General features: G+C 42.6%; 1 protein-coding gene across 2 annotated transcripts; it reads right to left on the bottom strand.

Moving 5' to 3' along the window:
- Window positions 1–169: 169 nt before the first annotated feature.
- Window positions 170–25031, bottom strand: KDM4A (lysine demethylase 4A). Of its 2 annotated transcripts, none has more exons than XM_071436540.1 (22): window positions 24921–25031; window positions 24453–24605; window positions 24084–24259; window positions 22838–22952; window positions 21884–22077; window positions 20403–20452; window positions 19799–19902; window positions 18599–18736; window positions 17462–17712; window positions 16491–16681; window positions 15215–15561; window positions 13390–13510; window positions 12651–12829; window positions 10149–10353; window positions 9781–9857; window positions 9016–9071; window positions 8126–8234; window positions 7071–7259; window positions 6230–6400; window positions 5662–5781; window positions 4967–5059; window positions 170–3977 (listed from the first exon to the last, which is right to left on the bottom strand). In XM_071436540.1, the coding sequence occupies exons 2-22, from the start codon at window positions 24588–24590 to the stop codon at window positions 3837–3839; spliced, it is 3165 nt and encodes a 1054-aa protein (XP_071292641.1). In that variant the 5' UTR covers window positions 24591–24605; window positions 24921–25031; the 3' UTR covers window positions 170–3836. The 2 variants fall into 2 exon arrangements, with proteins under 2 accessions (XP_071292641.1, XP_071292640.1); XM_071436539.1 differs by having other exon boundaries at window positions 24917–25029.
- Between the last annotated feature and the right edge of the window lie 639 nt (window positions 25032–25670).

Here is a 25670-nt window from a genome sequence, read left to right as displayed (position 1 = left end):
CACTCAGGTCTCTGAAAGACACCTGAGAACTCATTAGATAAGCATTAAGGAGATGAATATTAAAAAAGAATAATGCTAATAGAAAAATTAGAAGCACGGTAAGAATTTCCAAGTCCCATTGCTTTAGTTCTTAAATTAGTTTACAGATTGTCTTTTTAATCTAATCTAAGAAATTAGATTTATTTCTTGAGGAAACTGAAAACAATATACAGGCTACCAGTCTTGATTTCACCCCATGTTTCATTAGAAAACAAGCACAACTGCAGATATGTCAGACAAAAGGAGCCCAGTTAAAGAATGGAAGAACAGAGATGCATTGGAAGGGTTAGGATAAGTGACTGTGCTCCTCAAACAGTGCTGGGTTGAATTGAATCAATTCAACCCAGCTAAAAACACCATAAAGAGAGGGAAGAAGAAAGGAGAATGGGTCCTACTACTGACAGTACTGCCTCTGGTCATTTGAGAGGTCTGCTGATAGAAAAAAGGTCTCGTAGAAGTCCAGCCACAGGCAGAAACATTACTGCCATCAGGTGCTTTACAAAGAATATAGTCACCTTTTAAAATCTTATGAAAAGTTATCACTGACTTGTGAAGCTCATCCTGAATTAAGGGCAAGCCACTATTTTTAAATACAAAAATTGCTCCTCATGGATCCAACCTGAACCAGTCACAGATGGAAGTTTCATGAAAAGTGAAGAGGTCTAGTGACTGCAGTACCACATGCAATGGACCCAACAAAGGGCCACCAGAGCTCACACTGAGCATGATTTTGTACTGAACATACTCAAGAAGCACCTGACTAGCTGATAATCTGGCAGCCCCTCACCCCCACTGGAATGATGCTGTAAAAAGGATAAACACTCTTCCAAAAAAGCCAAAACCACTGAAGAAAATTATCAGACATGATAGAAGACTTGGTAATGGAAAGCCTATGTACTTTTGAGACAACTGGTCTGTACAGAACTTTTACTGTTATCTGTTATGCTTCAAGCCATAAACCAAATTGCTTTTACAAAGTCAGATAAAAAAGAGCCCTCAAACATCAGGGTCACTGATCTTAAGTTCAGAGAGAAGCCTAAAACAGTTTAGTCCCTGCAGCAGTTAACAGTGTGCTCACATTTGAATGATGCAGCACAAGAACTGACAGGAAAACTGGGAAGGCCCTTTGTCTGAGTGCAGGATGGCAGCACTTTCCAACACAGTGCAGTCAACTATGCAACTGTCAACAAGAGCAAATCTGGCACCTGCAGAAAATGTGCCAGAAACAGATAACAAAGCTCCTGTTCCAGAACAAATACTATACATAGGAGCTCCTGAAAGTCACTGAATACTGTCAGAGGTGAGTGGGAAAAGCTGCTGTAAGTGAACCACAGAATATCCTGAGTTGGAAAGGACACACAAAAATCAATAAAATCCAGCTCTTGGCCCTGCATAGAGCAGCTCCAAGAACCAACCCCAAGAACACCACACCAAACAAATCCAGCTATTTCCTACTAGGTCATCATTTTAGGATGAAGCTGTTGAGCCAGGTGTTTGCAGCACAGGTAGTATAGCATCTGGCACCTAAAAGGTGCATTTAAGTTCTACAGCAGTTTGGGGACAAAGACTGAATGCAGGTACCTTTTCTCTGGAGAGAGTGGCAGATTGAGACAAGGAGTATATTTTTCAGTAACACACAGGTAGTGTTCATCTTATGAGAAGTTAATACCAAATTAACTCTGACAGAACAGAGGCAAGTTTGTTAAGACCTGGCCAGCTCTTCTCCACATTTGCTCACAGCACATCACTTCAGAGGCTTACATACAAGCTCAGATGTCAAAGTGCAGTTTCATTCCTATTGCCTGGACCAAATTAACTGCAGCTACCAGACTCAGGTCTTAACAGATCCTGGTTTTATCATGCCAACTATCCCATTCATCAGAAAGCCATTTAATACCCTGAGACCCGGAGTTTTGGACATGGTAAAAGGAAAAAAAAAAACCAACAAAACAAACCAAAAACAAAAACAAAAACAAAACAAAAACAAAAAAAAACCCAAACCCCATTATCTCCTTTCAGAATCTGTTTAGGCCTTCCAATACTGATGAACAAGGTATTCCACCACAAAAATAGGACAGATTACCTCTATGCAAAAGTGTGCAAATCTTTGCTACTTATCCTCCTGACCCTATAAAAACGTAGGGCTAAAGATTTTCTGTATAAAAGTTGCAGTTTATTTCTTTTCTGATCAAGAGTTGTATCACTACTCAATACTACATTTTATTGCTAATCACAAATTGATGCACCGGGGTTTCAGAAGGGTTTGGTTTATAGCGTTCCTATGTAACAAAAGGAAAAAAGTTACAAATCCAGACTTTGCAGACACATTGCCATGTCCCTATAGAAGCAGGGATGCATTAGGTCTGTTTCATTAGAAAATTCTCCTCTTGAACAGTTTCTGGAGAACACACAATCATGATTTTCTCCAGTAGGAAAATCCACCCCATCATTCCATGCAAAAAGAAGGTGGCCAATTGCTCCACAGCCTAAAATCCCTTTCCTACAGAACGGGAAGGGAACATGTATTTACACTGCTCCTACTGCGGTGTGTTAATGCTTAAATTATTAGGAGCAAGTTGGCACATCTTCCAGGTACACCTACTACCCAGCTCAACTCAGCCTCCTATGGCTGGGCTAGCAAATTCTCTCCACCACAACTGAGATGTGTCCTAATACTGGATAAAAATGCTACAATAACCTTTGCCAGACAGCAACACGGCAGCACTCCTGCTTCAGAAGAGCATTGCACAGCCTTTCAGTCAGAACACACAGCTCAGTGCACACTTCACCTGTCTCAGACCCAGTATTAGCTGCTGCAAGCAAAAGCCCGTGGACACATGATAGACAGTGCTGCCCCAGAGCAGCACTGCTTCAGATACCGCTGCCCTGTCATCCCCAACATTGTGATGCTTGGATCTCAAGAAGGGAGAGTTAGGACTGTCCCTTTATAGTCATATTGCCTTAGAGAAACTCAAAACAAACTCTTTGGGAGCTGAATGTCTATTGGGAGCTGAACACCTATTCTTGTTAGAAGGCTGCACTTCACAAGGCTCCAGAGAGATTTCACTGGTTCTGAGGCACATACTATTAACAATTAAACTTATGATTAAGTAAGTCAAAAGCACTATCAGAACAAAATTATTAAATGGAAGGTTAAATAATTTGTCCTACAGGATTCAATTTCACATTTCACCTGTTCACACAAGCACCTCCAGTCTGTTCAGATTTGAACAGCCTACAGCTCAACCTCAGAAAGGAGGTGCTGAGAAACAAGAGACTGAAGCTGCTTGCGACAAAAAAAAGGATATAAATATAAAAGAGGTTCCATTTCCAGCACCAGTAATACTGCCTGCTCAAGCCCAGGTGTGGTCACCAGGGAGACTCCTAAATTCAGGAACATTATTCAGTTAAAACAATAGACCACACTATTCTGCAGCTGCCAGGATTCCTGGCAGCAACTCCCCAAAGAGTTTGCCACCTGTCCAAATTGTCTCTAAATAAAAAGCAAGACTGCTCAACAAGATGAAAGCAACATCCCCAAGCTGGCTTATTTGGTAAGGACCCAACTTCAGACCAGCAGTCTGCAGGCATCAGCTTCAGCAAATGGGATCTCTTTCACTATACAACAGCTGCCTTACAGCTACTGCAGAGCATCAGCCTTTTAGCTTCCTTAAAATATAAAAGAACAAAACCCCAGAAGAAGCCCTGGATTCAAAGCATCCAAATATGGCCTGTTGTACTGGAACATTTAAATCCTTGGGGGAGTGGGCATCTTCTTCCTCTGCCACAGGCAGTGTTTACTCCATGATGGCCCGGTACAAGGCAGGTTCGATATAATCTTCACGGTAGCGTGAATTGATCACTCTTTGTCTCTTCCTCTCTTGACTGACCTCCTTCTCTTCGAAGATCTCTGTGAAGCGCATATCTGAAGCAATTGACTAAGAGAAAAAGAATTAGTCACTAGAGCACAGATGAAATCCCTGTCTCCACATCCTCCAAGCCAAGACACATGGGAACATGCAGCTTTCTTCAAAAACTGACTAAACACAAAAAGAAAAATATTTAAGAAAACTGGATTTACAAGTCTGGGGATAGGTTTAAGTGAACTGTAATTAGAGATCTAAAGAATCTCAAGTTTCAAATGTAACAGAGCACTTAATTTAAATTCACAATCACTTCTCAGAGTAATAAACAGTCAGCTGTTCCAAATTTCAAATAATCTAGTACAATTTCTGCTTTATGGAGCAGGCATGTTTAAACACCTGGTCACAGAATTCAGCTATAATACATTCTTTCTTAAGCCTCTAATAGTATGTGAGCCTGCCAACAGATCTGCATCAGGGTGTGTGTGTGTTTGTGCTGTAAAGCATGACACCCCAGTGTGCTGTTTGTAACTACAACTTTTGTAGTGGGAAGTGTAAAGCAGTGGGGTAAAACAGAGCGTGGGATCTCCACCCTTAGTGATAATCAAAACTTAATTGGAGACACCCCTGAACAATCCTTTCTGAAAATTACCCCTGTTTGGAACAGGTGTCTGGAGACTTTCCCACCTGAATTATTTTACAGTGTCAAGAAACAGCCAGCTCTTTTGATGCAACCCTACTAAGAGCTTCTCAGAACAGAGGGTAAATGAAAGAACTTGGCCATTCTTTGAAAGGAAGTACACAATAGAACTTACGAATACAAGTATGAAAAGGCATGCTCTCTCAGTCTGTGATACAAACTCACACCCCTGCAGAAGGAGAAATTCTCTCCAGAGTGAGACAGAACTTTGTTTTTGTAGCCTGATCAACTACTTAGCTTTGCAATGATTAAGGAGAGCACCAGATTGTATTTTGCTGCTGCTGCCACATGCTCAGGTTGCTGTTCAAGCACAAATTAAAACAAATTTTACTTCTTTAGTAGAATTTGCACCCTGTTTACCTACCAGTCTTGACTTCACTCTCTTAGGAAGCTCCTCTTCAAGAGTGTATACATCATCCCTTTTCACCATCAGCTGTGAACCATCTTCAAATTCCACCTAGAATAGAACCAGAAGTTGTTCTGTCAGAAGTCTCAAGTTAGAACCCTGCCACAGCTCCCTAGAAGTTGCCTTCTCCCTACAGAGCTCTCTTGTGATATAATCTTCTACCACTTGAAATTTATAAGATATATATGCAGCTATGCACACTGCAAAAGACTTGAATCAAAACCTCAATAATCTCATGACAGTAATAGTCCAGCAAGTCTTGGGACATTCTTTTAACATCTGACAAGACAGTCTGCCTGTTCACTTTAATACAGCCTGAATATTCATCCCTTTCGAAGCATGAAAGGCACGGTGCATTCTCACCAAAAGAAAAATAAAAGCAAAATAAACTTATTTTAAGTAGTTTAAATTACAGAAAGAGTCTGATGAAGAATTGCAGACCAGCAGTTTTCAGAAGTGGACACTTTAAGTAGGTAGCCAGAGGAACATAAAGCTGCAAGCAATCACTTCCAGCAACTGTTGCCAGCATCTGTCATTGCTAACACAGTGAAAGTAAGTTACCCTGGAGTGTTCAAGCATGACATCCCTACAGCAACCCTGTTAACATGATTGGCTTGTTCTGAGTGATGAGTTTTTAGACAGCAATTTTATACCTGGTACATCTGGATAGCGTGTGATGCAACAAACTTTGCTCCATAAACTTGTCCATCTGTCCATCTCACCTGCACGACTTCCCCTTCAGCAGGGGGACCTAACTGAAGACAATCTCGACTCTAGAAGAAAGAGAGAAGATGGGAGAGACAAGGAAGGTAAGCAGCTTCTTTATGTGAAGATTCAGCAAACCACCAAGGGGTTACACTGCACACCACCCCAACAATTCTCCTTTTTAGGAGATGGAGAACTAGCTGAGAGACATCTATTTATGTCATCTGCATTTAAATCCCAACAGTGGTAACTTCAAAGTATTTGATGTGGGGATGGCATGCAAGCATCAGCAAGTTTTCCTTCAGACCTACCATGCTAAGCAGCCAGAGATTAGTTGCACTCCCTGTTATACCTGTCCCTGTATGGCCTCAGTTAAGTCACTCTCAGGTAACATCCCTAAGGCCATCCTGCAGCACAGCTCAGCCACTACAGGAGCCAGGGAACAATTATCAGATCCCCTGATTCTCTACAGAAGCAAGAACTGACTCATACCATGTGTCCTATACCACAACATACCACAATGTCCTCTGGGTACAGGTTATCACTGAAGGAGCCATCATCAAAGTTGACCTCGTAGAAAGTCTCCTTTGCAAGGCTGACTACTTCACATTGGTAGAAGCGACCATTCTTGTGCTTACTGATGACGATCTGTCCAGGGGACAGATCCTGGAGTGCAGCCTTGGCTCGCTGAGAAGAGAAAAATCACTTATACAATGATTCAATAACAAACGTGTTGAAGACCATGGCTGCAGTGCTGGTAGACAACAAAGCAAAACATTTTAGTTCAGGTGAACTACTCTACTTCAGCCATCATCAGCAACATTTTTAGAGAAGTTCTTCCTCCGGAATGTTAAATACCTAAAGTCTTATCTGTTATGTGCTACTGTCCTTAACTTAATTAGTAAATTAGGTTCTCATTCTTCAGAGCAATGGAAGGCCCTTACAGAAAACATTCTCTAACAGATTGTTGTGGTTTTGGTTAAAAAGGCTGCATGGCAACTTTAGAAACTAATCAATCACTTAAATGTGAAATTCTGTGATGACTCATGCAGACTGCTGGAGTACCAGCACTAACTCCTGCATATCAAGAACAACAATGTTTCTCATTACAACAGTCACAGGAGGGATGTGATGCTTCCAGTCCTTCTGGTCTGCAAACCAAAGTACAATAAAGCACCTAAGATCAGAGTAGCAGCAAGGTTGAGATCAGAATCCAAGACAAACACTGTTAGATTACATTATCTACTGTGAGACAGCCAAACTTTCAACGAAGTTTCAAAATAATCACACAATCAAAAACTTCTCAGTGCCTCCAAGACACTGCAGTTCAAATCTTGGGAATAACACACCTACACACCTCAGCCTGAGATGGAGTCTTATGCCTGAAGCAGGTAATGAAGACAACAAATGGCCAGTCATCAGGCTGCATCATGACTCCTGCTGCTTGGGCACAGCTGACATGAAAGGATGTGGGACACCGACCATGTGAACACTGTACACAGCAACCTGCAATTCTCTTTCTCCTTTTCTTGCAGAAGATGCATTTCTGTGGACAGAAAACTAGAGATTATTGGCTGGTACTAGGTTTTACCACATACCAAGGGCTAGCTAACAGCTTATCATAGAATAGCTGTGCCATTTGCTGTTTTCTGACTAAACAGAAGCAGGCAGCTACCAGTTTTAGTTTATGACAAGACAATAATTCATAAAAGTAAAGTAATGCAATAGAAGAAAAACGTAGATTAAGTAACTACCAGCTCAACACGAACAAAGCATGCAACCCAAGGATGCCAGTAACAGATCTTAGATTAGATCAGCTTGCAATGCTCCAACTCAATAGGGCCTTTCAGCTCTTGACTAAAAAGTTACATAAATACAAGCAACAAGATTAGAATAATGGGAAATGACCAGAGTACTAACAGTTAAAATTCTGTAACAACTCAGTTGGGCCTGAGGGGCAGTTGTAGGAAAAGAATGTTATCTGCAATGCATATGCACAGCAGAGTCATTTTCCCCTCAACACTGAGATGTTAAAAGAGTTAAGTACAGTTGCTTTCCTGCTGAAGACCTTCACCCATTATAGGAATGCCTCACATATCCTGAAGCATCTCAGTGCTCGAAAGCAGTCAACTAAGCAAATTGAATACTAGGGAGGAGAAAAACAAGCATGTTACCTGCCACATACTGAAAACCCTTTTGCTGGATCTTCATGTGAACAAATACTAGAACAAGGAAAAATTTAAAAAAATGGCAGTAGGAATATCTGCCATCTCTCATACACAGAGTTGAGCAGATTATACAGTTCAGTCTGGAGACTGATACCAAGATGACATGGGTTTGATGGGATAAGCAAAACCCCTCAGATTCTGAATGGACTAGAGACACCACTGATGCAGCACAGGTGATCCTTACCAGTCTGAAACGTTGCAGGGGGATTTTGCCAACATCTACAGGACTCCGCTCTGCAATGTTCACAAATTTTGCCTCCAGTACAGCCACGGCACACATCACATGAACCCACCTGTCAGGGCAAAAGAGAGGAAAAAGAAATTAATATGCACTGGGCAAACAGAAGATGCTTTGGAGTTAAAGTAAATACAGTTCTGTTCAAGTTTGCCATATAAACCACAATAAATAACCTCTGAGTTTGATCAGTGTAATCTTCCTACTGCTACTAACAGGTCACATGTAGGGCAAGCCTAACATTTCTTCATACTTAAAATCTACTCCTAAAAGGTTTAACAGGAAAGCAACTCAGTGACTCCTGCATGATAAAAGGCTGCGTGGCCAAGTTTCAGTTATTCCATGGTGCTACGAGTCTGCCCCACTGCTATGTTGCATTCAAATAACTTTAATGATCCACCCAAAGGACACAGGACAGGCAGCTGTATGCACATGTTGCTGTAGAGGTACCTTGAATTTTAATGTTGTGCTGCTTAAAACTATGGTTGCCCTTTGTGATTACTGTAACCACAAATAAGATGGAAAATCAAAATCCTCCATAGGGAAGATACTGAGAGATGCTAATTCATTTGAAACCTTATTTTTATGTGGTAGGTTATACCTCTGCATATTACAGCCCTGCACTATCAAATGCAAAGCAATTCACAGCTGCTATCAACAGAATGAGAACCAGGCATTACCTAAAGAGGTAAAAAGTGCTGTGTGAAAATGCAATGAACACACAAAGTGTGATGGGTGCTGTTGGTCACTCTGTTACCCCAAATGCAGTTTACCAACTTACCCTCAGATACTTAGGAACTGAGCCTCTCCTTAAAATCAAAAAAATCTGGAATACTCACTTGTCATCATTGGCTCTCTGCAGTGCTCCTCCTCGTAAGGAACACAAACAGCAGTCCTGGAGTAAAGAAGAAAGCATTAGCTAGTGTACAACACTTGCTGCAGAACTTCCACCTCAAAATGCACATCCAGAGGAAGAAAATTATTCTGCTGTCAGAAGAGAAATAACAACCTTGTACAGATCAGCTCCTCAGCTCTCAAAAGTTGCTGCCCTTAGGGCAACAACTATAGACTCCAATTCTGTTGAAAGCAAGCAGAACCTACTACTGAAGGGCCAACTTTTTTGTTACAGGTTCCTTTTACATCTGCAACACCCTATATCCTTTCAGGATGTGCAATAAGATCTGGAACAAATATGAGGAAATAATGATTGAAAGGTTGACCCATTCCACTGACCTAGAGTCTATGTAGCTGTCTGAGGGAATCCCATTCTTCTTGCTTTCTTCACATGTGCATACCTGCCTAGTTATTAACACAAGTTATTTTCTGGCTTAGAAATAGTAGCTACCATAAACTCAGACAGATGATGGAGCTATTCCCACATTCATGCAGAACATCTTCCCTCTGAGCTCAGCAATTTTGCATTAGTTAAAAGGATAACATTATGGTTTAAAAGTACCAAAACACAAGAGACTGGCTCCTAAACATTGTCTAAATTGTGTTCTTTTCACAGGATAATTAAATAAACCAACACCCACAACACTATGTGAACTAACTTTGCAGCCAAGTTCCCAGATGTACCAGACTCAATCTGTGAAAAACTTTACCTCTTCTAACGCATTTTCTGTACACCGGGAGCACATCCAGTCTTCAGTGGCCTTGTCAGGGGATACACCATAACAACCTAGAACAGACACATCTCATTTAAGAGTTTATTTAAACTCAAACCCATTTCCCTTGAGCCCAGAAATAGAGCAGGAATTAAAATCAATAAGCCCCAGGATGATGCTGTGTATTTGAAGCCACCCAAGCAGCCAACTGCCTACCCCACCGGGCAACAACTAAGTATATACTCCTCTGCTAAGGGCTGAACTTGGTCTATTTGTACATTAGGTCAACTGGCAGAAGCCTGCTGTGATGTACAGGCTCAGTATGGAGAACACCAGGGCTTAGGGTAACATCTGGATGCACTCACTTGCATGAACACAGACATGGCAGTTCTTGCAGGTGATGAGTACGCTGGTTCCATCTTCCTCCAGGTAGGGAGTTGAAAGATTGAGGTCAGTGCTGCAGCCAGTTGCAGTAAAGCACATTTCAGGAATCAGGGGTTTAGTTCGGACCTTCCCATCTGCAGCAGCTGGAGTTACTCCAGAGTTTTGACTGCTGCCTTCACATTCTGCCTGTGAGGGATGGGTAGGGAATTTAAATTTTACAAGTAAAATGGTCTCACATTATCTTTGCTTACACATTATTTCATACATATATCCAGTTTAAAGAAAAAATAAAGGTACTGAAAGATCATAGAGTTGGTAGGTTAGGTGAAAATAGAGTTACATTTATAACTAATTATTACTATTTATAGTTATATTTATAAAATTCTTAGCTGCTGTGGCTTCAGAATGAAATTAATTTCTACTCTACTTAATGCTACACTGAAAGTCTGAATTGCATCCCTCTAACGAGCAACAATATACACAAAGTGCTTTTTTTCTGACAGAAGAGGTAGAATCACCAAGCTCACCTCATGCTCTACAGGCAACACCTCTTCTGCATATTCCCCCTGTAATACAGAGGATCACAATACTGCTATCCATCAGTGTACACTTATCTTACCTCAATATGGAAAGATTACCAGCACGCAAATAGACACCTACTACAATCCCTGTTACTTTTTCCCAGTGTAATTTTGAATAAGTCCAATGGGCTTTAAAACTAATTTGTTCCTGGAAAATAAACAGACTGAAAATGCAATATACAGCTCTGGAGAATTTCAGGCTAATCTTTCATAATTTATTCTTCTAAATCAATGTCAAATCAAACAAGATTTGACATACAACAAGATAAGATCAAAATCAAACAAGATAAGACATACAAAATTCACAGATGTGTATTTCCATTAAAGCTACTCCTCTGAACAGTTAAACAGAAATTAATTTTTCTCTTTGAAAAAATGTTCAAACCACCTTTTGTACCTTTTTAGGCTATCACAAAAGTAACTTGCCTAATCTTTTAAAATTACTTTTAGCAGAAATCACGGTAGCAAAATGAATCTGCACTGTCGCTCCTTCAGTGCTTCAAAAGCTAGGGAGAAAAAGTCCAGGTAATGCTCACAGTTGGAAGGAAATTGACATTTTTTTCTACGAGTCTTGTTTAGTCTAATTCTGTAAAACTTACTGATTTAAACTTACGTTGCACGTCAAGCAAAAGACAAAATGACTGAGGGAAATCTATAACAAAATTTAAGAAAGTAACAACTTTTTTCCCCCCCAAGCAGCAGATACTTCTTCTTCCCAAGGAAAGTGCATACTTGTCTGGCATTCTGTGCCAATTTTTTATTTGAATGTGTAACTGAAGTGAGTTTCCAGAGTTGCTATAGACTTTCTGAAGTTGGAACAAAGACTCTAACCACAGTTCAAATCTTGGAAGAGTTTCTGCTCCACTGCCTGGTGTAGACAGACATTTGAAAATCTACAGCTAAGAGTTTTCTGCTCAACAGCAACTTACAAAAAAGATCTTCAGGGAACTTCAACTGTCCTCAAATTGCTAACTTTATACCTTTTAGCACTAGTAAAATCCTCATGTACCATACAGATCCTAAGTAGTATTTCCATTCCTAAGAACTTACTCTCATATAGAAATAGCAAGACTGAACAGAAACTACGGTCTGTGGTTTTCATTAAAATTAGGAACTATATGAAATATAAATCTGCAACAAAAATGTGAGGTCTTTGTTTCCAAAACTGTGGTGAACATGTTTCTAGTGCCACCACAACTATAGAGTCATCACAAATCAAATATGCTTAGCGTATGGGAAGGGTCAAACTACCTCAAAGTTGCAGGTCAAACATGCAGACAACTATTCAAGCTACCTTAAAATTATTTATCTTAGGTATATAAAAACCATTAATTGAGGGACTCTTGCCTGCACATTTATTCAGCATGACAAAAGACTTCTGCACCCCATCCCATGCTACTGTCATGGATATGCTCCAAGACCAGACAGTTTTCAATCCATACCATCTACAAACACATCCCTAAATTCTTTTAAGTAAAAGTTTTTCATCCTTGCCAGCTCATCAAAGACCATGTACTATGAGAGGACCTAAAGTGTTTTCTTAAAAACATTTTAGAAGTGAAGGAGTCAGTCTGGAAAGGAGAAGTCAGCTTTTATAGTAGTCAGATTTTATAGTCAGCTCCAGCAACATTTAAGCTCCATTCTGTGGTTTGAGCAAAAGCCACAAAACACAAAAGCTTCTGCTGAACCGCTGAGCGAGCCCTGGGGACCCACAGGGGCCCATCACAGGTCTGAGGATGTTCACCCCCTTGTGCTCTCCTGGAACAGCTCCTTGGGAAGACTGCAACATTGATACAGCTTTTGTTAACTGGCAATATGCACACCCACATATTTGAAACTATGTACCACAGCAGCACCTACTCTGTTACGTCCGTGACAGCATGAAGAGTCTAGGTTTCATACCTGATATGCCTGGAAGAGCATACACACAGCACAGTATGGGGGCTGCTGTGCCATGCTGCGATTGTATTCTTTCTCAGCCTCAAAGTTTGGCGGACGATTCTGCCACAGCTGGCTCAGTGGCTTGGCCCATGCTTCTGTCTCCTCAGCCTCTTCTTCAGGAGTTAGCTGCTCTGATGCCTCTGTGATAAGAGAGCATTCACTCAGTGACTATATGACCTTTTATAGATGTTCTTCTTGTAAATGAAACTAAATAAGGCAAGAAGCTATGAATGGAGATGAAAGAAAGACTGCCAGAATGCAACTGACAGAAGGGTGATGGAAGCCAGTAACTCAGTCTCCTTTCTAAGAGGCTTCTACTAATCAAGCAACAGGGCAGAACCAGCTCCAAATTACATCTACATCAAAATTAAAGTCATCCACCAAAGAATTTGGCATTAGGGTTGTTTTGAAAATCCCAAACATTTACATCAGTGACTGGAATATTCTAAGGCGGATGCAGTTAGGCAACAGTCTCTGGTACTGGTTTAATTTTGCTTTCCAAAGAAAATACAGGAAAGAAAGATGACACCATTTGAGAGAAAAGTTAAATGATACAATGAGATATGCACCTTGTCTAGGAGGCAGAGCTGTCACTTGCTGACTCCTGTTTATCACCAGTTACTTACTAGAATATCCCACACTGCCCACAGAAGCTGAGACCCTCTCTCCAATTTCCCAAGGAGCACAAGGCTTTACTTACCATCATCACTGATGCAGTCTTTGACCAGGAGCGGGTGATGACGGGGGAGTTTGCTCAATGGCTGGCGACGGCCCTTGGACTTCTTACTCTCCTTCAAGGAGCTTAAGTACTCCTTTCCCACCTGGACCAGGAAAGGAATTCAGCTGTCAGTTAGCACGTGCCCTTTTGACATCATTCTGGAAGGAATTTACTTTGAACTTAGAGAAACTACTTCAATATGCACACATGCTTCCAAAGTAACTTCAGCTCTAAACTCTTTTTCAAAGTGCTCAGAGCACTTTTGCTGTGAAAAACTGGACAGAGCTGTACTAGTTCTGTTGAGTCAGTAGAATGGACACTTTTCACAGGTCCCAGTGTAGCTTTTCATGCATGTCTGTTTCTTTAAAGAATCATGTAAAAGACAGAAACAAAGAAAGACAAGTTGGAGGGTTCAATTTAAAAGAGCCATGATAAGAAGTCTCATGAATTCTGGAGAAGCCTCAGTTTGTGCATCACTTAAAATATTCCAAATTTAAAAGTAAAAATAAAATAAAATAGAAAAAATACTGAGCTCATAGACATGTCAAACTAAAAGGGTAATTTTAAATGAAGGACACTTTAATTCTTTCCGCTTATTAATTGCCTTCATGTCTTACCAGACAGACTGGAAGAAGGAGATTGCAAGAACAGCTATTTCCTCTTCCCTTAGCCCCATACAAAAACAAGTGACACACTGACAAAATTACTACTAACCTGACAAGCAGGTCAGTAAAGGTAATGATTTCAACAGTCCAGAAAGTCTCCCTCTAGGTAACAGCCTACCTTTTTTAAAATCTGTTATTCTTTTAAAAAGAAGTGAATCTTGGATTAAATACATCCTACATATGTTTAAATATCTTCTTTTCATATATGAAGCCAGAAGAGAGCATAATAATCATGACCTCTGTTCTCTTACACAGAGTTGCATACAAGGCTTCTAAGAAATACTGAACTTAGCATTCACAGTTACCACCTAATGGAAAATTTGTTTCCAAGTACACCCCTCTGGGGAAAACAATCCACACCCATTCAAAATTTCACCTTTTCCCTGTACCAAGCACGTGATGGAGACATCAGTATCTGCAACAGAATATCTTCAGTTTAAATAGCCATGACAACTCTTCAGTTTCAGCTTAATTATCAGGATTGGTCTATCTGCTGTTCCTTTGGTGTAATTTTTGACTTCTCAGAAGTCATTACTGGCCTCCCATTCTCTAAACACAGATTTAAACAGGAAAACAAAATATTGGAAAGACACTACCAGATAAGATTCTAACTCTTCTCTTAGGCTGTTTAATAAAACATTCACTGACAGCTTTTTAACACTCAGATTTTCATTCTCCCAACCAATATTTTTGCTGTATCCTTTCACCTCTTTTAAAAGGACACAGAGATGTATCTATGCATGCAATTTTATACTAAAAACCCCTCATCACATGAATGTGCTTTCAATAAAGGCTGGAACAAACCAGATTCATTTTAGGTACAAACAGGTGTCTCTTAGTACAAAAGGACCTCAATCATTCTGTAACACTACCATGTCAAAAACATTAAGCTATCCTTTCCATTACAGCACTTAAATAGTTTAGAGAAGTTCTCAAGACAGGTGATCTCCTTGCTTCCTTGAAGGGCTAAGTATACAAGGCTTTCATCTGAATTCTTGTGTGTTTAGCAAAACCCAGAGCTGCAACCTTCTATGCACCAGTGGGATGAAACTGTCATCTGCACAGATAGGAAGTTTTGTCACAGCAAATTCCTGACCATGGAATTACAGCCCCCCAGCTTTCAGTTCTTTTGCCTCTCATACCTCTGTCAGTTCTTGCTCACTGACACTGGAGCTGGCAGTGGCTTTCCTCCCTGAGGTGTGTTCGCTGTCGGAGCCGCTGGCATCGCCCTTGGCGTAGCTGTGCACTGTGAACACCCCGGCTGGCCCCGGAACCATTCGCTTCGCCAACACATCACACGATTCCGAGTCAGAAGAGTAGGAAGGTGAGCTGGACTGAACACTGGATGTAGCACTCTGCTTTGAAGCTGGCAACACTGAAGTGGAATTTGAAGCATGTGAAATGGAGAGATCCAGTGCAGCTGCTTCTTGTTCTTCTTCCTCAAGCTTCACCGGTTTCAATTCTTCAAATTTGGCCGAGTTCACACGATCTGGAAGAAGAGACAGACTGACTTTTTCTGAAGTCTGAGCAGAAAGAGGACATTTGTGCAACTATTTGCACAAAGTCAAACAGAAAAGCAAACTACTACACACAAAAAAGCAACAGCATGTCATATAAAGAGTAGATGATTAATTCAAACACCTATAAAGTCATACATTGCTTAGTCAGAGAGAGAATAAAAGCATCTGCCCATTGCCTCTACCGTCACAAGAGCTAGGGTATATAAAACAAAGCAGCAGACAGTGAGTGCAAATAAACACAGATGATCCTTTATACAGACGTGTATGTAGTTAAAACAGCCCAACTCCTGGCCATATGCTGCTGTGTGTAAGTGACTACAAACATTCATGGAAGACTTACTAGAAAAAGAAAAACAAACCCACAACCCAATAAAAGATTATTAAATACAAGCTGCAAACAAAAAAAAACCACAACCAAAACACAAAGGGGGCATCAGAAACGTTTTCCCTGTTCTTGTGTTGTTCCACATGCCTCTTGCTCCTCCCCTAATAGCAAGGATAACTCATCCATTACAACCTACAAGAATTTTGTCCAGCCTACTTATTACAAAATTACAAGTAACACACCTATAAAGCAAACCAGATCCACTCTACCAGGAAGTGTGCATATGTTTTACTAAGCAATTCCTATAAACAGGCCACATTGCTCTAGAGAGATAAAAAGGAGCTTAGACTGCTGAGGCATCCCATATATTTCTGTATGCAGGCAGACAAAATAAAGAGTAAAAATAAAAAACTAGGAAATGGTAATATTTCAAGTCTTATAACAGTACATTTCTGAGGTGCTACCAATGGCTCTGACAAACCAGTTCTGCTTTTTTGGACACAAAAGCATCCTATCAACTAGGATCATATTGAAGAGTGCCCCAGACAAGCACTATATAAGGCACACAATTACCTGGAAGTTTGATCCTTTGTTCACCTTGCTGCACAAATTCACTCGTGGGCCTCTCACGAGGCTCTGCCATGTCCGCTTCATACTGTGTGGAGCTCAGCTCCTCCTTAGGGAAGGCCTCACTCTCACTCACCTCCTGAGGCACTTCCAGGCAGACCCTGTGCCTTTTTGTTCCTATGCGGTGCTTGGGGATGCTGCAGAAGACAAATCCCTATGTCAGGTTAGCAAACACATAAATGTGTTACATTTCTGCGTGAATGCATAAAACACAGTCTGGTTTAGACCAGCGTTTTATGAGACAGCCTCCAGAAAGCCAAATAGTTTCCAAATTATTCTGAAGTGTTTTCTTTGCCTTTACAGAAGAAAAATCAGTAATCCCTAAAGATGACTTCTCAGCATGCTAATCATGTATTAAGGCAGTTGTCTCTAGCCAGGCACTCTTTACCTTTAACAAAAAAACCCTTCCAAACAAAACCCCAAACGAATCAAACCAAAGAACAAAAAAATTCACCACTAAAGGCAGCTTTAGGAACAGTAGCTGGCACTGACCAAAGAAGATTTAACTGCAAAATGTAAGATGATTAACCTTCAGCAACCAAGAACTGCACACCAATACCACAGCTTGCAGCACTGATTGTACCAGAATTTGCAAGCAAGTACTGTCCCATGATCTCAATACAACCCCTTTTTCTACTGGCCTGTCAGTGCAGGGTACACACTGCCAAGCCAGGCTTTGGAAGTCTGTCCCAGGATGAAGAACTACCTTCCTAGCTGGTGTATTTCCTGCTTACCACAGACTATCTAATTATGTGGACTTAAACACTAAAAATATATTAAGAGTAAATCCTGTTTCTTCCAGGAAAAAAGATTATTGCTAACTTTCACTGTTCTATCAGAATGGCAAACATTTAATTGCAACTGGGTTCAAATTCTAAGAATCCAAGAGAAAAGCAGAGGACTATATAAAGCTGTACCTTTTTGTCTCATCCCCATCCACCTCCTCTTTACACATCTCTTCTGTTTCCATCTCCTCAGCACACTGTTTCCCACTCTTGACTTTTTGCATGAGATCCCCTTTAAGGAACTCTGCTGCCTCTGGGGTTGGAAGAGCGTGGTCAATGACAGTCACGTCCTTCCCAGCTTTCCAAAGCTTGTAACGATCTGGCTGGTACTTCCTCACAAACACATCCATGGAGATCTTCACCATGTCCTTCCGACAGGAGCACTGAAGTCACAGAAAATAATAAGGTAAGGCCAAATACTCAGCAATTCTACTCTGCATTTTTCTAGCATTTTGCTTTCAAGAGTTTAAAGAAAAAGATCCCACATTCACATGTAATTGAGCCTCAGAATTCTCAAGAATCTTTCCCAGGAAATCAAAAGGGTATATATTAGGTTACTAAAAATGGCAGAAAAGCCAGCAAAAAACATGAAACAGAAAACCAGATGTTATCACAACAACCAGACAGAAAGCTCATCAGTCTTTTTACACAGTTGCTGATAGAAGCTGAGTGTTTTAAAATCAGCTCATATAGAAACAGGTCACAAAACCAGAGACTATAATGACGAAATCAGAGCCACACAAACTCTGGGCCTACCCAGAACAGTAGAGGTTCCCTTCCCCTAGGCATGGTTACAACTAGTGCTTCAAAGCATTCACTTCAATGTAGCTTCTGGAAACGTAAACCTTGTCTGAAAGGCACCTCTACAGGGATGTAACACTACTCACTTTAAAGGTTCAGCCAAGATACTTATAAGTTATTTAAGTTCCAAAGCCGCATTCCAGGGTAAACAGTCAACAAATAATGGTTAAAATACTGGAGAAAAGTACTGATGAGCTCTGCCCAACAAGCATATTCTTTCACATCTGGAAAGGGAAGCAGTTCCATGCTTTTCTCTGAAGGCTCGCATGAGCTGCAGAAACTTACTGAAAGTTGCAAAGTTACAAAACATGTTACATGCTATCCATGGTTGACACAAGGCACTAAGCAGGACTCTGCCTGGATGTTGCTACTTTATGAGAAAGCAGACATCCATCACATCTTAAAAGGCTTGAAACCACTCTCCTAAAACAAGCAGTGGGGGCTTAATGATGGCAACAGACCACTCACCAGCACCGACTGCTTCCCGTACTCAATCCACCGAAGAGTAGCAAAGTTGGTAGATTCAGCACAGTTAAAGCCGTGGTTAAAGCCAGCATGATAGCTATAAGGAAAGGTTATCATGAACTCTCCAGCCTCCTGTGTCACCTAGAAGACAATTGAGACATCACAGTGTTACTCAGAGTTTAAGAAGGTACTTGGTGAATATGATTAAAAGGAGCTCCTGTAGCCCTCTCTGCAGCACACCCAAAAATCCAACTCACAGATGGTGGCTGGAGCTCCCTTCTGCAATGGACAGACTTGCTACTGACCTTCACTATTTTGCTACTTATGTTAAATATCTGTTTACTGAAAAGCCATGCTCAACAGTTTTTTTACTAACACACAACACAACTAGTCAATTTAGCACAGGAATGGTTATACATACAAATACTCTGTCACCAGCTATATGAAGTTTATAAAGATACTTATCTGTATCAGCTACAGGTTTGGCTGAACAGTATCTAAGCTGGAGTAAATTTCTATCCACACAGAACTTGAAAATTTATTGTTGTTTTTTTTTGCTTTCACATTAGAGTACAACTCTCAGTCAGCCTTCCACTGCTCGCTCTTCAACATTTCCCCCTTGTAAAGGCTTATGACAACAAAATCCTTCAGCTGCCCAGGCAGATGATACAGTGTTTCTGAATAAGAGCTCAAAGACTACATCTTTAATATCTCTGTGTGGGAAGGGGAATGGCAGGTTGTTACATGAGAAAGTGAGGAAGCCTATAAAGTTACTAAGGTAATTAAAAGTTAATAGGGGGCAAGCCTTATTTTCTATTGAGGAAGCAGATTGCAACAAACAAAATTAACAGGGGAAAAGTGGAAACAAAAGAAGAAAAATCTCACTTCACTGAATACACATCTAAACAGTGAAGTGAATCTAACACAGGAGATAATGTTTAGTTTTAAGTTAAAAAAATTAAAAAAAAAAAATCACAGAAACTTAAGTTTTTGTTTTTAGGAGCCCTTGACAGATTTTTCGGTCTCAAACTCCTTCAGGCCCCAACTGCCAGACAAACGGAAGTACAATAGGAAGGATTGCCTTATACCCTGCCTGTTTCTATTTTCCTCTCTAAGCATCTGCTACTGGCTGCTGTCAGAAGCAAGACAAGGCTGCAGGAATCTCTTGATCAAGCTGGTATAACCACGATTACTTTTCTACACCTTATCAAATGGAATTCCGTATTTCTTCAGAATTGATGGAGAGATGAGAGTCATCTTGTGACGGAGAAATGCTTCACAGCTTTGGGCACTTCCTGGGAAAAAACCTGTTTAAAATAAAGACAAGGAGAGATGTTAAAATTGTGCTCAAACTACATTTATTTTTCAGCAGTTTTATGAAAAATTACTGTACAGACACTTTTTCCCTACAAATATGGATCATCTTATTTGAAGCGTGCTAGGTTTGCATGCTGAAGAAAAATTACAAATCCCTAAGATTTATTTTTTAACAGCTGCCAGTTTGAAAGAACATAAAAAAGGTTTCAAATAGAAGGATCCTCTCTTGCCCATAACTTTCCAGTTTTAATAATCTATAGCTAAGGATTTTCTCATTTAAGGACAGACAGACCACAAGTTCATTATTTGTAATGTGACAATTTCTCTTGTGTGTATCCTGTAAGCAAACATTCAAAAGTAATGTAATCTATATTCTAAAAGGCAAATTATTAGTGCAGTCATGCCAACCTATGCTCTCTAAAACAGCAGAAACCCACTGCAGCTGTCCATCCCATCTTTAGAAAAAGGCAGGACATGAACTGCCGATTACCTTTTGCAAGTCTTTCCAGCCTTTTCCCATGCTCTGGAGGGATGGAGTACCTGCAGTTGTAAGAACAAGTCTGTTAAGTTCAAGTGACAACAACAAAATCTCAAAGTCTGACTGGAAATCGTAATCAGTCATCAAGATGTGAATTACTTTAAAAAAAAATTCTCTATGTCTACACTTGTCTTTTTCAAAGTTTGATGTAAACCTAAAAATCTTCATTGAGGACTTTTACCTTTCTATCCCGAGAAAAATCAACATGCAAAAGCTGACCACTTATTTTAACAACTTTCACTCAAGCAATCAAGGAAGTAAAAAGTCTGACGTACATAATTAGCAGATCTGTGCAGCAAAACATGAATTGCAACAAGAAAGGGAAGAGCACTTCCTGAACTGTCTCATTTCACAGCAGTGCAACCTCAGTATACTCAGGGCAAGGAGGAACACAGGGCAAGAAAGGAAATGGAATCACCTCTTTCAGCTGCTCAGACAAAGATGGGACTAGGTCAGGTGCCACATCCTTAACACAAGCACAACTCACGGAGTGCTCTTTAGAGCTACATCTCTCCCTGTACACACCTTTTAATGGGTGCCACAAAACTCCTGGCTGGTATGACTACAATAAATAAATCAACCCACTTAGTTTGCTTTCACTCTGGAATACAGTGCTATATTCTGAACAGATTCCTTGCTAAATTAATCAAAGATACTAGCAAAGCTCACTTCTTCCAAGTACTACTGTAGAAGAAGCAATGGCCAAATAGTTCAACAGACTGAACTATTCTGTTTCATGTTTCTCTGCTACTGCCACTGCATGGGGTTGTTCATGGGTCACATTGTGCTAGCTATTATTTGCTTCTTCAAATTTGTAATAAAAGGCAGCCAAAAATACTAATTTCCAACAAAAGTACTGTGGAAACAATTGTTGAAGTTGCTTGGAAAATTCATTTGTGAACAGAAGGGCATGATTCACTCTTAAAATGCAACCCATGGTACAGAGAAACTCAGGAGCCTCCCCTAAAAAGAATTAAGAAAGCTCAGACACTGGACAAACCACCCAGTCACATCCACTAGCCTGATATTTAGATATATGATAAACAGCTACAGTTCAAAGTCTATTAAAAACTGCCTGTTCCCCCAGTGCCTGTGTGACCATACCTCTGTATGGTCATTTAGAGCCTCATTGGGAAATGATAAGCAAGTTGGCCAAGTTTTGGCCCTACCACAGCAGACAGCATCCATACTGTAATTCAGAAGAACTCCCTACATCAGGACAGCAACCAGACCCTTCTAGAAGGTTACCAAACAAATTCTACTGAGGACATGCACTGCTCTGCAGCTCCTTACGTGTTCCTGTCATCACAGAGAACTGCAGTGCAAGGCTGGAAAACTGATAATTATTTTAGTGAGCTCTTAGCTTTGTGACTGACTCCAATATTTTATGGTACTGATTTTCTACATGTAGAAGATTCCTTAAAAAATCTTACCATGACTTGGGTTCCCCAAAATGCAAGTAATTAATACTGTAGAGATCCATGTCCTCAGTGTGCCAAGCAAATGAAGTTTTCCACATGCCAAAATATAGGTAAGGAGTATTCACTCCTTCAATGGTTATGCCACTTTCATTCTCCACAATATCCAGGATTGTGTTCAATCTGCCAATATTCCACGCATCTACATGCTGAAAAACACAAGCCTCATGTCAAACAAGGATTACAAAGTACAGAATCACACAGCTGAGATGACACTTTGCAAAAGCTTAACAGATACTTTGAAACAGCACATCACAGAATGACACAACTCAAGCTGCGAGCTAGTTCACCTGAACCTAAAGTTCTGCATGGTGGCTTGCACAGTGATTGCTTACTGGCCTTTAAGGAGAGGAAAAAAATACCAGTCAAAGTAATGATTACAAAGGAGAAATAATCATGAAGCTACAGACTTAAGAGAGCAGAGAACAATAGCTGATGTTGATTGAGTTTGAACTGATGTCTGAACCCTCTTTAACAAAACCACTTTTCATTCCAAATATCTTTTAAAAGAAAAAATCATGAGAATTTAGAAGACAAGCAAGCAGAATGAAAATTGTCTTTGGACAGTGATCATCCTACCACCTAATGGCTATAGAGCTGCCCCACAAAAATACATACACCAGTGGATACCAAAGCAGCATGTATCCACTGGTCTGCCCTTCCAACCCTCATATGCCTTTCAGGACAAAGCAGTGCTTGGACAATGGTGGTTTTTGCTCCCCCACACTGAAGTGCTAGCAGAGGTCCCTTAGAATGCTTCCTCTGTCAGCTGCCTACTCCAGAAGCTCAAACTATGCTAAGACTATCATTAACTTGTTCCAAAAGGTAAGAGTCAAATGCCACATTAGTATTTATGGAATGCAATGTACCAGGATAACTGTTACCTGAAAACCAGAACAGTTTCCTTACCTTGTCGTAGAGCGTGCCATTAACGTCAGCCCCGTAGATGGGGGCATTGAACGTAAGGTTCTTCCAGTATTTTCGTTCAAGGTCTTCAAAGTCTGTGTACCGAGGGGTGCAGTACCTGAAAAAAACAAGAAGGATACTAAAGACTTTGCAGTCTGATATTTGACAAGTCTGAGCCAATGTTTTCCTCGACTGAAAGAACAGAAAGCTACAATAAAAATACCTAATATGTGATAGCAGCCACTGCTCTGTTTCTGTTACACTTTGGAATGGAAGTATCAGAAGAAAATTACTTTCCCCATTTCTCAGTTTACTTTCACTTTTGCTTTGCACACTTTTCTGGGGTCAGAACAATTTCACCTTCTACCTAGCTACTTAGAAGCAACAACACAGTCAAAACCAGAAATGATACAAAGAACAACTTAAAAAAACCCCCAAACAAACCCAAAGTTTTCTGCCACTGTGAAACCGGCAAACGTGCACAGACTCACCATGGTTAAACATGCTCTGTTTACCAGCAAAATACCTGCTCTTGATGCTCATTCCCTGCTAAACATATATGGGACTATATGTAGCTCTGGGGGGCCAAATTTAGTCTTAACACCTATTTAATGTGTGTCTATATACATAGATTCCAGACAGTTACATATATAATGTAAAACAGTAACTTTCATCAAATTATTCTATTAAACACAACTCTAAAATATCTAGTCTGTACTGCTTTTGAAAGCTAAAACAAGCCTTGATGGACTGACGGCAGCTGGCAATTCCAATGCTATTTCTAGTTACTGCAAAGGCTTTTTTGCTTCAATTCCTTTTGAAGTGATCTTCATCTCCTTTTTTATGTCATGAACCTTCCTTTCTCCACTACTTAGTAAGTATTTCAATGGTCTAGCTACTGGAGACAGATAGACAGGAGCCCACAGCACAAACAAAAAGTTCTGCTGCCTTTACACACCATCTTGCTGCACAGGTGACAAAGGTCCCCATGCACACAGCTGCACAAGCAACCTCAGCTGCCTGGGGCATGATGCTCACACTGCTGATCCCAGACCGTAACGAGGACCTGGTCCCTGTGGGGAGCTGCTCTATCCCTACAAGTGTTCAAAGCCTGCTTGGATGGGACCCTCAGCAACCTGTACTTGAGGAAAGAGTCCCGGCCCCTGACAAGGTAGGGAACCGGGTGGTATTTAATGCTCCTTCCAACCCAAACCATTCCATAACTCTATGTGCCCGGGACCGGCCGTACTTGTCACTGTTGGCGATCCTGCGGAACTCGCGGACCGTCATGGCCTTCTTCTGGATGTTGTACTGCGTGAAGAGCCCGGACTGCCCCGTCACCACCTGCTGGATGGGCGCGGGGATGACGAGCTCGTCGATGTCATCGTAGCACTGCCGCGGCTTCCACTCCTTAGGCGGCACGATCTGCGGGGACACACGGGCCGGGAGCGGCGGCCGCGGCCGGGGACAGCGTCAAACTCGGGGAACTCGGGCCGAGCCCCGGCCGGGGCGCGCCCGCCCCACCGGCGCCGCGGCGTAAACAAAGGGCGGAGGCGGCCGGTGCGCGGCCCGGGGCCGGCGGCGCGGCCTCCGCCCGAGGGGAGAGGGAGTGTCGCACCTTGGCCAGGCCGGCGCGGTGGGCGCCCTGCGACTCCACGTAGGCGATGTAGCGGCTGAAGTCGCGGAACTCCTCCATGGTGGGGCGGAAGGTCATGATGCGCTGCCCCGGGTTGAGGCTCTCCAGCTCCGAGGCCATGATGCCGGGCCGGCCCTGCGCGGAGGAGGCGGGGGTGTCCTTGCGGGGGGCGGGACACCGTGCCTGCCCCGCCCCTCCCGCCCGCCGGCCAATCGCCGCGGGGTCCGCATCGGCCCTGCCTTCTCATTGGCGGAGGGCGTGTGCCCGTCAGGACCCCACGGCTCGCTCTCCCTCTCACGGCGGAGAACGCCACCGACTCACCCCCTCCTCCCGCCCGGCCCGGCCCGGCCCGGCCCGGCCGGCGCGGCGGAACCCGAGTCCCCGCCCGCCGTGCTCACGTCGGCAGCACGTCCCGCTCCTCCGCCGCCCCCGCCCGACCCTCGCACCTACGTCCGACCGACGTATCCCTCCGCACCACGCGCCCAAAGAATCCTGCGGACCGCCGACGCCACCGCGGCCGTTCCGCTCCGCCCGAACCCCGCCCGGCCGCCCCGCCTCTTCCCTCCGCCGCCGCAGCCAATCGCTGCCCGCTGCCCTCTTCGCAGCCAATAGGAATTCGACGGCCGGCCGGGGCTGGCCGGCGAATCAGGAGGCCAGGCGCGGGGCGGTTGCTAGGCAGGCGGGCCCAGGTAGTTGCTAGGGGGCGTTGGAGCGGGGGCCGCGCCGGGGCTCCCTCAGCCCGGGCAGGCACGGCGGGGGCGCCGGCCCGCAGGCCACCTGCATCCCCTCTGTATCCCACCCGCTCCCCGCCTCCGGGCCCCGGGCAGTGTTGCCGGGTGAAACCGATCCCGGTCCCGCTGGCGCCCAGCGCGAGGTGGACGCTAACCCCGAGTGCGTGGGTGCTGCAGCGAGCGGGTGAGTTTGGGGCACGGAGCGGTGACACCCAGCAGGCACCTGCCAGCCGAGCACACGAACCCCGCTAATCATACTCCTACAGCTTCCGTGTGTAAACAAAGCCGGAGTAGAATGTGATACTTGGCAAACGTTTGGCAGCGAATGCAGACTGAGGCTGGAGCAGCACCAGGCCCGGCCCACGCTAGGGCGCTCGGCCAGCACCGTCCGGCCGTCCAGAACCGAGGAAAAGCCGCCGCAGCCTGCGGGTGCTGCCAATAGTCCAACACCGTTCGTGTCAGGGACTGG

Source organism: Agelaius tricolor, unplaced genomic scaffold, assembly GCF_023055355.1.
Source record: "Agelaius tricolor isolate 1412-34295 unplaced genomic scaffold, bAgeTri1.0.p SCAF_11, whole genome shotgun sequence".
Lineage (NCBI taxonomy): Eukaryota > Metazoa > Chordata > Aves > Passeriformes > Icteridae > Agelaius > Agelaius tricolor.
This window is presented reverse-complemented; position numbering and strand designations above follow the sequence as displayed.

Bases quoted from the DNA above. Each gene is read 5' to 3' on its own strand.
- KDM4A (XM_071436540.1), bottom strand. From the start codon at position 24,590: ATGGCCTCGGAGCTGGAGAGCCTCAACCCGGGGCAGCGCATCATGACC. The intron at 13,511-15,214 runs GTATGAGAGGCA...TTCCTGGTCCAG, and splicing joins GTGAGCAAGAACTGACAGAG to GTGGGAAAGGAGTACTTAAG. The intron at 12,830-13,389 runs GTAAGTAAAGCC...CTCTTATCACAG, and splicing joins AGACTGCATCAGTGATGATG to AGGCATCAGAGCAGCTAACT.